This window comes from Piliocolobus tephrosceles, chromosome 10, assembly GCF_002776525.5.
Source record: "Piliocolobus tephrosceles isolate RC106 chromosome 10, ASM277652v3, whole genome shotgun sequence".
NCBI lineage: Eukaryota > Metazoa > Chordata > Mammalia > Primates > Cercopithecidae > Piliocolobus > Piliocolobus tephrosceles.
The window spans coordinates 72,688,458-72,701,970 of NC_045443.1; the positions used below are offsets into that span (position 1 = coordinate 72,688,458).

Sequence of the window (13,513 nt, forward strand, 5' to 3'; positions counted from 1 at the left end):
TGTAAGTGGAAGGAAAACTCAACAAAGGAAATATACCATTAGAATTGCCATGGTTTGGATGTTTGTCCCCTCTAAACCTCATGTTGAAATTTCATCCCCAATGTTGGAATGGTGTTTGGGTCATGGAGGTTGATCTCTCATGATCAGTGTTGTCCCTTGGAGGTGAGTGAGTTTTCATTCTATTATTTCCCAAGAGTGCTGGTTGTTCAAAAGAGCCTGGCACCTCCACGTGCTCTCTTGTCTCCTATCTTGCTAAGTGATCTCTGCACATGCTGGCTTCCCTTCACCTTCCGCCATGAGTAGAAGCAATCTGAAGCCCTTAACAGGTGCCTAATCTTCAGCTTTCTAGCCAACAGACTCATGAAGCCAAATAAACCCTTCTTTCTTCATAAATTACCCAGCCTCAGGTATTTCTTTACAGCAACACAAAATGAACTAAGACAAGAATCAAGCAAAGTCAAACTTCTATTTTACAGTTCAACTGATTATCAGTTGACTCATGTATCAGACTGATTAGTTAGCAACTATAGCCTTTAGTTCTTGCCCTGGATCCTAAATATTTCTAATCTTAGCTTTGCTTTACCAGTAAAGAGAATCAATTTACATGTTGATCCCTGCTTTAAAGAGGGGCTTATATTTCTGATATCAGGGATGTCTTCTATTTCCAGAGATTACTAGTGTTAATTCACGTAATTGTAATAGAATTTATTAATAGGCCTACTAAAAATAGAATTTACTTATATAGCATTTTGATTCTCATAATGGTATAATTTAAAAAGACATCAAATACGTTCCTCAAACCCCTTAAACACAAAATTATTATATAGAATCTACAGAAATGCTTTTTAACTAGAAGTTCTTCTAAAGGAACCACTAAAAACATGTTAAACTTAATAATTTCACACCTTTAATATAGATTCTCAAAATCAAAGTGGCAAAACAGCATATTTTCCAGAAGAATTTAGGTGCATATTGGCTTCTATAAAACTCTTTTTTTTTTTCTTTTTTTTTTTTTTTTTGAGGCGGAGTCTCGCTCTGTCGCCCGGGCTGGAGTGCAGTGGCCAGATCTCAGCTCACTCACTGCAAGCTCTGCCTCCCGGGTCTACACCATTCTCCTGCCTCAGCCTCCCAAGTAGCTGGGACTACAGGCGCCTGCCACCTTGCCCGGCTAATTTTTGTATTTTTAGTAGAGACGGGGTTTCACCGTGTTAGCCAGGATGGTCTCGATCTCCTGACCTCGTGATCCGCCCGTCTCGGCCTCCCAAAGTGCTAGGATTACAGGCTTGAGCCACCGCGCCTGGCTATAAAACTCTTTATTCTTACTACATAAATACTTACCAATTTTATGGAAAATCTGCAAACCAAAATGTAATGATTATCACAATCAAATTAATTAATACATCCATCACCACACATAGTTACCATTTGTATTTGTCTGCGTATATGTGTGTGTGTCGTTAAGACACTCAAAATCTGCTTTCTTATCAAATTTCCAGGAAAAAAATACAGTATGATTAACTGTAATCACCACAAATACAGTAGTTCCTCAGAACTTATTTATCGTATAACTGAAACTTCTCTTAAACCAAAAATAAAGGAAGTCCTCATTTGAATTTGCACTCAAGGAAATAAAAGTTTTACTTAAAAAATATTTTGAACCATTTTCCTGCCACTCAGTAAAGCATGTGCTTACAGAAACCTTCATTCTGTTTTCCCAATATCTATACAGTGATCTAAATATCACTTTGTATATCCTGCAAACAATTCATGGTGAGATGCTAAAAGGTTATGAAATTATCTTGCCTAGTATTATAGACACCAGATTATCATATTTCTGTGTTTATATTTGGGTCTACAAAAATGTTTTTAAAATAAGAAAGACCATATAATCCCATTAATTTTGTTATTCTTTCAGCTAAACACTATGTAATTTATTTAATTATAGATAGTTTCTACAGGGTTAAAAAATAGTTGACATGTCATACCTACTTATAAATTTATTATTTTTTACCTACAGAAAAATGCTAAGCAAATACAACATTAAAACCATCCTGAAAACACATTATTCTTACAAAAAGTTAACTGAATTAAAAATTCTATCTATATGTTCTCTTCTTTATGGCCACTAGTATCCTATTTTTCAAATTATTCCTTCCAAAAATCAAGACTGACTTTTTCTGTATGATTATGAAAGCCATTACAATTATTATGTTTATTATATTCATTAATAATGAATTTATACCCAATTAATATTACATAAAAACATAACAATTTCAGCAATTCATGATGTTAAAAAACCATTTCCCATAATGTGACAAAAGATAGTAATGAAGTGATGGTAGTTTTTGCACAAAACAGGATTACTATAAAGTCTCAAACTACTTATCAATTTTAAAATATAGACTGTCAGGCCAACTGAGTTCAAGACAGCTACGTCAACAAAATACGTAATACTGTCTTATTTCTAATCTCAAGGTACGTGAAAAACTTCTATCAGAGAAAAAGTGACTAAACTATATGGCTATAACTTTTTTTGTCAGAAAATGATGACAATAACCCGTTAAATTTGTTGTGAAGAACAAACTAGCTAATGTAACTAAAATATTTACAACAGTCCTTGATAAACAGAAATAAATGTTAGCTATTATACTTATTATGACTAACAGCAAGACATGTCACCCAAAAAGAGATTTATATAATGTGTGCAGTTTTCTTTAAATTTCATTAGAATTTTTTAAAGCCTCATACATTACCTTTTCATCTATCTTGTTTCTTGGAGACTGTTGATGTGTAACATTTGATTTTGTATTTTCTGCATCTATCTGACTATACTGCTTATAGCCCTCTTTCATTTCCATTTTATATTGCTGATATTTTAGTTTATATTTGTCTGTTGGTGTTGGCAAATTTTCAGGTATCATGTTCTGATCCTATAGGTAAAAAGAAAAAAGAATGCTGTCAGAAAAAAATTACTAATTTTCCTTATTGGAATTAACAGGTTTATCATTTATCTTAGCATTTATTCCTAAAAAATGACCATTATAGTCAATGTTCTAAGCAGAGATAGTATTTAAGACATTCAACTGGTATAGACAGCATCACTGACCAATCAGAGTAGACAGAACTGCTAAGAATGGGCATTTAATTTAAATGCTAGTAAGCTTGTACCTTGTTTCCTAGCTGAAGATCCATTCTGGTTCCAATAGCATTTAAGAGGAGAAAAATTGATTTATCTTTCTTCTTAGGATTTTTAGATAAGCTTTTCTTCTGCCTCAGAAGAACTCCACTGTTAATCTTTCTTTTCATAATAGACATAGCAATTGAAGATCACTAATATTGAGAAACCCTGTCATTTCTAGAATATCAAGATATTCTATCTATTTGCAAACATGGAAATATTTGCAAATAAAATTTGTTTTTCTCTTAAACCAAAAGTAAACAAATGTCCTCATTTGAATTTGCATTCAAGGAAATAAAAGTTTTACTTAAAAAATATTTTGAACCATTTTACTGCCACTCAGTAAAGTATGTGCTTACAGAAAACTTCATTCTATTTTCCCAATAGAAAACAGTGACCTAAATATTATTTGGTTCCCTACCATATTTCCATGTGAGTGAGAAACAATGGAGTCAGCGGATACGAGAAATCTAAAAGAAGTGCTATACAAATACAAGGGCATACTGTATTGACCCAGGGATGGACAGACACTCCAAAAGGAACTTTTTTATACAGCCAGTCTAATCTTTGAAAAGTACTGAGGATATCCATGTCTAACCCAGAGAAGGATGAAGCAAAGCTTCAGGATATTATTCATGCAGTTTTCCAAAATGAAACTAAAAACATGAATAGAGTCAGCTATATGAAAAGACTAACAAAAACAGAAAAGCCCTACTCCTATGCTAGTCAGGATTTATATTCACATTGTGAACAAAACACTAGATATGTTTGAAGCATAAACATGTCCCAAGGAGACAACTTGGAATGAGCATAGCTACTTACTCCACAGTATACCAGTAGCCTAAAGTATGAATCAGTTTCCAAGAGACCAGTCTTACATTGCTAAACTAGCAATATCTGATCTAAGAGTTTGCCATATTTTAAAAAATGCCTCAATTCCATATTAGGATATACCTGTACTTTACTGATTTCATTTAAAAATTTTAAAATACCAATTCCAATGTGTGAGAAGATGTAAAACAAGTAAAAATCATTTCACTAACATTATGGTTTAGTATTCTAACACATAAAATATTTAAACTTGGCAAAACATGGATTGAACATAATAAATTTTTTTAATTTTATTGAGATTAAATCCAGTGCTAATAATGCATACTATAATTCTGAAAATTGATAAGCAAATAAATACTAACCATTTTATTTAGATGATGCTGAGTATATGGAGTTTGACATGGTGTGACCCAACCAAGAGTAGAAGATGAATTTGGCGGGTTTGCTGTACTAAGTGGAATATATGAAAAATTGTCCTAAAAAATAAAGTTAATGATACTTCTTATATTCTATGGTAATATTGTGTTTTAATGTTTATTATATTAAATATTAAATAAAAATTACCTCATCATCAGAGTCAACAAGGCTTCCCAAATCAAGTCGTGGGACCCTGAAAGAAATAATCTATGTATCTCGAAACTTTTTAACATGAAATTTTAACAACTGCAAATCTTATGTGTTACATCTTTTATAAATAGGTACACTGAAACCAATGGTGCCGTGGCTTCTACTGGCTTGTGATAGGCTTTTGCTAAATGCTCAGTAATTTTTCAAGCTGGTTGTTAAACCCGTCCATCATTAAAAATACACATAAATTTACAATTAAGTTATATTAGAAATAAATACTCAAAATTCATCACTTCCCGATGATTTCACTGTACTTCGCTATTATCTGTGCTCTAGAGATTATCTATGTCTATCCTATCTCTATGGTAGTTTAATAGTGTGCACCTCTTTCCAATTCTGTGCTCAGTGATGTCATATAGGCACACTGAAATCAGCCTTGGTGGGATTATTTACACTGAAATTGGCAAATGCTATGAATAGGACTTGGTTTAATATTTAGTTGATTTCTGAAACTGTAACAAGTGGTGGAGAAAAATGTTAACAGTGCAGATTCAACCTAAAATTATATCATGTCTATATCTGTCACATAGTGAAGAGCCTCAAAACACACTGAAGAAATGTGGTTTTATATTCAAAACTATTATTTGACTCAGCAAAGAAATCACTCATGTCACTTTCTAAAGTAAATAAAAATATTAACCAATATTCATGCTGGAACTACATAGGTTCATCAATTGCAACCATAGGTTAGCTAGAGATACAGAGTTCAGCAAAAAAACAGAGAGACAATTATGTGAAAATCTACTGGCTATATGGAATCTACAAGAGAGACTATATATTTGATTAATATTTGTAAATTGATTGCTACATGTCCTTTATATCAGTAAAAGCTATAATCAACTTAATATATGCTTAAATTTCTTTATAATAAACAAGTAAACTTTACAATAAACTTATAATTCACTTTCAGAAAACCAGTCCTTAAGCTTTTCTCTGCACACAACCGACACAGCCATTGTTACATACTCAGTATCTTGGATCTAGTGCTTGCGCCTAACTCTATTCTTTATGTCAAGATGAGCATACAGGTAACCTGTCACACAGAACCACATAAATGTTGATGTTTATTCATTTTGATCTTCAGAAATGTCAATACTCTCTGGTTTAGCCTAGTAAATTACTAAGTTTTTTCATTTCTATTTTTAAAGAGCCTCTATACTCTAAAATACTTGAAAGAATAGAAAAATCATATTATTTCAAATTTTAAAAGTCAAAATAACATATAACATAAAACATAAAATATATTCTAAACCAAAAATAAAATAATTTTAAGATTGATAAAATTGTCATATTCCTCAAAATTAAAACACAGACATAATTATCCTTAAATTCATGTCAAGTATATGAATTATACAAGGATAAAAATTTACATATCTCTTTAATAAATGCATATAGCTGAATTTTCCAAATAAAATTATATTTTCACTTTTTCAGGAAAATGTAAAACATAGTAAGGAAAATATTAAGAATTAACATATTAAGAAAAACCAAAGAAGTATTACCTATAATTCTACCATCTTATCACAAAAGCTATTTTAATTTTGGTATAGTAATTTTCAGGCTATCCATATGCGTATAGATTTTTCTGTGGTTCACAATCATAGCTACATATATAATTTTGCTTTCTTTTTTAACTAGTCAATGTATGATAAATATGTGCCCATTAAATAGTCCAAATGTGAAGAAACGTAACTTACACTGGTGGGCAAGAATTCTGGTTTGTCCATGATTCAGAAGTCCACCTTTGCTTTAATTAAAAAAAAAAAAAAATTTGAATCGGTATGAACATGAATATACCCTTTATACTTTAAGAGATATACAATGAGTCAATGCAATAAAGCTAATTATATTTTTTCTCAGTAAACGGCCATATAATAAATGCGTATTAAGCCCCTTCCTACTGTGCTTGAGAGACAGATAAAACGGCAAGCAAGACAGATAATCCCCACCCACATAGCACTCTGCTGGAGACGTTCTCTCAAATAAACAGTAATGGGAAAAATCAGTCTGTAACAGAGTAACTACATAGCAGTATGCCCAACCTACTCTAGGGAATTTGGGAAGCTTATTTTTGTTTGTTTGTTTTGTTTTGTTTTGTTTTTTCTTAAGGCAACCTTTAACAGGAGTTCTGAAAGACAAGGAGGAGTTAGCCAGATGAAAAGAGAAGAAAGAAAATTGATTCAGCTAGGAAACAACTTGTGCTGCACAGGCCTCCAGATACGAGTTAGCATTTGGAAAGGGGTAAAATCCAGAGTGTGAGAGGGGTATGGCCAAGTTGTTACATTATAGTACAAGTCAGGGAACTTGGACCTTGTTTTTAAGGTAATGGGAAGACAGTGAAGGGTTTGAGAAAGAAAGTAACAAACATATGCATGTGTTTGTAAACATTCCATCTTGTTGCCAAAAACATTGTGCAAGGCATGAAAATTACAACAAGCTTAGCCACCATGAAATAGAAGATATATATGAGTCTTAGGAGAACTTCAAGTTAAAAAAATAGAAAATAATTCACCCATAATCACTTACACCCTATTTCTGAAATGTTGCCTGACTTGTGCTTTTTTTGTGATATTGGTAGCAACCATAAAAATTACATTCTACTTTTTGTCTTTTTTTATATTTTCCTTAAACAGATATTCTTAAATAACAATAATTATACAATACGTTTAATTTTAAAAAATAAAACTAATTCAAGCAGTGGCAAATTTTCAAGTAATTATTATCTTCAATTTTGGTGGTTCCATTCTTCAAATCTAGGAAATGCTGATCCTAAATATCTGTGAATATAAGTAATCACAAAACATGAAGAAAAGGTCAAAAAATTATTTAATAAGTCATCCTGAAAGAAGAAAATTATCTAGTTCACATACCTGTAGTGGCTTCTTTCTTCCAAAGGATGGCTGAATTTGGCTCCTAGAAGTGGCAGCAACTCCTTTAACCTCTAAATCCATTCAAGTTCCTGTATTTATCATGCAGTATACTTTGAAAAAAGTAGAGTAAATGTTAAATGATAATTCTTACTCTAATTTTAAATAAGTCATACAAATTACCTACAGGTTTACCTGGAAAGAAATCATAGGGTTAATCACTTTTGGTGCTTTTACCGATACCAACTTTTTGCAGGGCAATCACATTATGCCCTGTGTTAGTATGAATAATGGGCCCCCAAAGAAGGCCACGTCTTAATGCTCAGACTCTGTAAATATACCACCTTACATGACAAAAAGGACTTCAGATGTGTTTGAATTAAGACTTTTAAGATGGGACGATTATCCTGGATTCTCTGGTGGGCTCAGTGTAATCACCAGAATCCTTATAAGAGGGAAGCAGAAAGAACAGAGTGAAACAGAGAAGATGTAAAGATGGAAGCATACGACAGAGAGGGGTGAAGATGTCAAGCATTCTGGTTCTGAAGATGGAGGAAGAGGTGATGAGCAGCCTCCAGAAGGCAGAAGAGGCAAGGAATAGATTTTCCTCTGGCGCTTCCTGAAAGAACCTGCCCTGTTGACAGCCTGATTTTAGCCCCTTAAGACTAATGTTGTACTTCTGACCTCCAACTATAAAATAAATTTATGTTGTTTTAAACCACTAAGTTTAATTTTTTTTACAGCAAAAATAGAAAACCAATGCATCTCCCTCTTCTGTACTATCACCATGAGATATACCTTTATTTCCTTTACTCACTTCCCAAAACTTTATGAGTTTCAGTTTTGCCAGAGTAGCCTGATGAAAATATTTTTAACAAGCAGTATTCTTCATCTAGAACAAAGAATAATATGAAGTAAATGGTCCAATTAGTAATAATGTGGTGATTGGTAAAAATGCTTACAAAAGGATGTTGAAAGTAATCAACTTGCAAATATGTACAAAATAAAAATCAAATGAATACATTTCATTGAAATTTTGTATATTTTATACTTCACCTTTATATTACCAAGGATACTTTCACATTTAGATATTTATTCATACTTTCTTTTTCTATAGTCTTGGATTTATTTTAATAGTAAATTATTTGTTTTGTTTTTTAAAGGAAAGATAGCATGGCATTCTGCCAGCTTGGAATTAGACAGACATACATTGTAATCCTGATTTTTGCCACTTTCACATAATTTAAGTTTGAGTAAAAACTTCATCTTTATGAGCCAATGTTTCTACATAATATGTAAAATGAATTTAATGTTAGTACTTTTCCTGTTGGAACAATGTAACATTCAATAAATGGTAGCCATCATTATTATTAAAATATATTTTTATTTCATGGCCAATGAAATCTTACCTGAAAGATATCCCAATTCCTTACTAACTTGTCTATATGGTTCTCTTCACCCCATCCCTAGAGCCTCTTCCTCTAAAAATTCCTTGCCATAAGCCTGGAATTCCACCCTAAGTCGGGAGACTTACCAACCAATAGTAAACATATTCTGGAAAACAAATACAAATCATTAGACTCAAAAATTCTCCTATAGCACTACAGATGGCTTTCTTTCCAGAGCTATTATTCACAAAGAAGCAACTTTTAAAAGTTGCTATTGTTTTGTTTTGGAGGCCAGGGTTAGGTTGGTTGTTTAATCACACAAATTACTGTATTTGCAATGATGATTACTTGCTAACCAACCCAAGTTGAGATAAAGATGCTGAACAATCAGCAAAGTGATTTTCTCCACACATGAGTCTCTCAATTATTTATATCCTAGTAACAGTTATAGCTATTTCAAATCACTATAGGTCATTTCAAGTCAGTATAATTTATTTGCAAATTTAAAAAGCAGCAACATTTAAAACCTCAAATGTCCAGGACCTCCCAGTTCCTGTACTTCCCCAATCAGGACAGTCTTCACTCTTCACTGTCATTAGATTTTCATTTCCCTAATAAACTGCCAAGACCATGAAAGTTGGTGTCTCCTGCCCTTAATAAAGCATAGGTAGTAAATATTTAGTCAATAGTAAATTAATGCATAGCAAAATACATTTATACATTTTACACATATTCTTAGATTCCTTTCATTTCTCTGCATCTAACTGTAACATAATCACAATGCCAACATGTAAATTCTATCTTCAATTAGATAAAATGTTTAAAGCATTGCATTATAACTATTAGTCCTTAATGCTAGACTGTAAGCCTCTTATTTGTTCACCCTATGTCTCAGGATTTAGAAAGCCCACAATGTAGTAGGAACTTAACAAATGTTTGTTAAATAAGTAAAGTCAGTTAATTCAGAATGGCATAACACAAAAGTGGTTAACTTAGATATAGTAAGAGTATTCAAAGGGCAATGCCGTCATATATGGAACACTTCCGGATCTATCGAATTAGAGCAGTCAGGCAACTGACACCCTATGTAGATGATTTTAAGATTTTGACAGGGCTTCAAAGACAAAAACAGCTCAACCTTCTGATTTTCAAACCGAGCCGCTGAGACCCAGAAAAGTGAACTGTAATTTGCTAAATGGTTTGCCAGTTATTGCAGACCCGAATTCACTACGTGGGTTTCAGATCTCTTTTCAGTACTACATCCTCACTGGTACAGGTAATAGAAGAATCCGAGGGGAATTAGCTGTATGAACTAAAGAATTAGAAATCTAAACTTGGTGGCACACGAATCAGCAAACAACTGGCTGTGAGCGAATCTTTGAAACCTATGCCAAGGGTTGTCTTTGTCATTAAGCACTGAATATCCAGCTGGGCTATGTTGGAGCTAGGGAGTAGCAAAAGGAAGGGATAGCACTTCTAAATGGCTTCCGTCCCCAAATAGCTGCACGTCATGGGGTGATATTGCTAGCATACAATAAATACTGTTGGCTAATGTCTTTAGCGCTACCAAAAATAACGGAACACACTTCTCATTTCTCTCATTTTTTTTTTTTTTTTTTTTTTTTTTTTTAAGGATGACTATTTCTACTTCCAATTATTATCCCTTCTCTCTTGGTAGTATTACTGGCTATTATGTTACTTATACCAAATCAGAAAAAAAAAAAAATGAAAAGAAAAAAATAAACTCATTTAATTCAGCTCACAAATAAGGAAAAAAGAAAGAGCTGTAAATACAATTAGTATTTAAGCTACATGAAGGTAGGGACCAAGTCTATGTTGGATCCCACACGACTACAGACCCAGATATCTGAATTGAAACTTAGGTCATTCCTAATTTCAAACAAAACAGAGTAATACCTCTTTCACCCACATCACTCCCCCGGCCCCCAAATTATATTATACTTCAGAGCACCTGCAGTGTAGCAGAAGGAATTTCCCATCCCCTACCTATCTGGGATTCCTGCACAGGACAGGCGAGGGGCACAAGAGACAGCTAGCCTGATTTCACCTAACAAGCTCAGTAAGAAGAGGTCCAGAGTTAGAAGGGCTAGAAAAGGTATAACCAGCGCGATTCCTCCAAAAACCGCCTTCAGAAAGCTTCAGACAGGAGAGTCTGGTCAGTCCAGGCCCGAGTCTGCAGGTTGCCCGGCAACTGGCACCGCAGCGTAGGGCTTCTGATTACACTCTCACCTCCAGGGACTAAAAGGTCGTCGGCCCAAGTCCCTTGTACGTTCTACGCCACTTCCCGCCCCCGCCAAATCTGCCTTCTCAGTTCCGCGTCTGGCTGACCGGAACTGAGCGTGTGGCCGAAGACCCCGCCAAGCTCTGAGAAGTACTTGCTGGCTGGAAAACCCAAAGGGGTAAAATCTCTGCTACAGCCGCCAGTGCTTCCCAGGGAACTGGCTCTGCGGCGCCCCTAAACCCCGGCGAGGAGCCGGAGCGGACTCGCTCACCTGCGCTTCTCCTGAGCAGGGAAAGGACCAAAGCCCGGCCCGGATCCACGGCGATTGTTGTGTAATTCTTTGTCTAATTGAATTTTATTTAGCATATTTCATAACGCACCTGTCTGTGAGCAGGGCCCAGAATGATGTTTTGAGGGGAAGAAATTTAAGCATATGCTGTAATATCTGTCTCAAGGAGCTTGTACTATTTTTAAAAAAAAGACTGAAATATATTATACAGAGATTATAGATATTAGACTGGATATTACTTTAAATTTGTGTGACCATGTACATGTAGATAATTACATGAATAATTGCATATTTGTGTGTGTATATATAATTAAAAATTAAAATGATGTATGGAAAGGGCAAAGGCCTAGAAATCAAGAAATCAAGACACCTACATTTTATTCTTTGCCTTTTTTTTTTTTTTTTTTTTTTTTTTTTGAGACGGAGTCTGGCTCTGTCGCCCAGACTGGCGCGTGGTGGCGCGATCTCGGCTCACTGCAACCTCCACCTACCGGCTTTAAGCGATTCTCCGGCCTCAGCCTCCCAAGTAATTGGGATTACATGCGCCCGCCACCACACCCAGTTAATTTTTTGTATTTTTAGTATAGACAGGGTTTCACCATGTTGGCCAGGCTGGTCTCGAACTCCTGACCTCAGCCTCCCAAAGTGCTGTAATTATAGGGATGAGCCACCATGCCCGGCCCAAATATTTTTATGTATGCTCTGTACACAGTGTCTTGGCATCTACTCCTCATCTATAAAGGGAAAAAGCTGATTTGAGAAAATTCCAAGGTTCCACTCCACTCTAACATGCACTAACTTTCCTAAATTACACAGCCAAGAGTCAGATATTCAAATTAGAATTAAGAGTTTATGAAAGTTAATCCAGTTCTTTCAGAATCCTGTTTTTCCAATCTGCAGTAACTTTTAAAAATTAGCTCCCCTCAAAATGTATATATCAAAACGTGAATATTTCCAGTATTTCCTGGAGCCAGTTTGGGAGTAAAAATACAAATAAATTTTTAAAGTATAAAAGTAGTGAAGTAAATGAAGTATAATGTAATCACTCTGTATTTTTCTGCTGCACTCCATAAAATTAATCCACCCATTACCCCCACATAGAAAGAAAAGCAAAAATAAATAGCAGAAAACACACATAAATATAAAACAGAAAACTAAATTTAACTTTTAAAAAGTTATAAAAGACCTTAAAAATTCTGGTGCCCCAACTAAACTTGTCCGTTCCACAAATAGATGTTCAAGAAAATAACATTAGGACGTACACAAAGTCTAATCCTGGCAATTAGACTTTTTACACCTAAATTGTTTTAGTATTTCTGAATATAGCTGTCTAAGCCATTGGGAACATGGTCTAAAAAACATAATGTATACAATTCAGGCATTTTGTTATAAATGTCTATTAGAAGAGCAATAATCTTGGATTATGTTTTGACTATATATACTCTACTTTTGCCAATCTTTAAATCCATTACTTTATGAAATTTCTGTTGTTGTTATAGGCAGTTAATTTCTCTATACACTAAATGAAACTAAACTAGCTGTTAACCTTTATCCTTATTAACCTTATCCCTATCAACCTTTCCTGTTTTGCAGTTCCAAAATAGTTTGCATTTGAAGCTCAACTTTAAATTTTCATTTACGTGATCATTCATTAATGCATTCAACATTCACTGAGTACCTGCTACTTGAAAATATTTTACTTTATATTTGTATTTATTTGTTCATTCAGCCACTTATGTATTTGACAAACATCCACTGAACACCTTCTATCTTCACATAAACCCAATGTTAGAAAAAGTGAAATATATAAGCCTACCCAGTATTTCCTTTTATACGATTAAGTCAAAAATATTTACTGAGCCCCTCATATGTATATATACATATATGTAACAATTAAAATATAGTTTCTGCTCTCAAGAAGCTTACAGTTGTATACCACATTATTAGAAAGGTAAAAATAACTCATTTGTTTATTCAACCAATTTTTATTGAGGGTCTAAAGGTTCAGTTCCTGTTCAAGGTGCTAGAGATATAGCAATGAAGAAAACAAAGCCACTGTTGTGGTGAAGGTTACAACCTGATAGAGAAGGC

At 34.0% G+C, this 13,513-nt stretch overlaps 1 protein-coding gene across 4 annotated transcripts in view; it reads right to left on the reverse strand.

Moving 5' to 3' along the window:
* CAPS2 (calcyphosine 2) overlaps positions 1-13,513 on the reverse strand; it is a 121,375-nt gene that overhangs the window by 50,704 nt on the left and 57,158 nt on the right. Inside the window, exons 1-6 of one of the 4 annotated variants that reach the window (XM_023185221.2) lie at positions 8,321-8,393; positions 7,507-7,616; positions 6,334-6,383; positions 4,574-4,619; positions 4,372-4,485; positions 2,754-2,930 (exon numbers count right to left, since the gene is read on the reverse strand). In XM_023185221.2, the coding sequence (XP_023040989.1) occupies positions 2,754-2,930; positions 4,372-4,485; positions 4,574-4,619; positions 6,334-6,383; positions 7,507-7,587 (468 nt within the window). In that variant the 5' untranslated portion in view covers positions 7,588-7,616; positions 8,321-8,393. Of the gene's footprint in view, positions 1-2,753; positions 2,931-4,371; positions 4,486-4,573; positions 4,634-6,333; positions 6,384-7,506; positions 7,632-8,320; positions 8,394-10,898; positions 11,057-13,513 lie in introns of those variants that run through there. The other 3 variants (XM_023186690.2, XM_023184504.2, XM_023185925.3) reach the window with 3 other exon arrangements.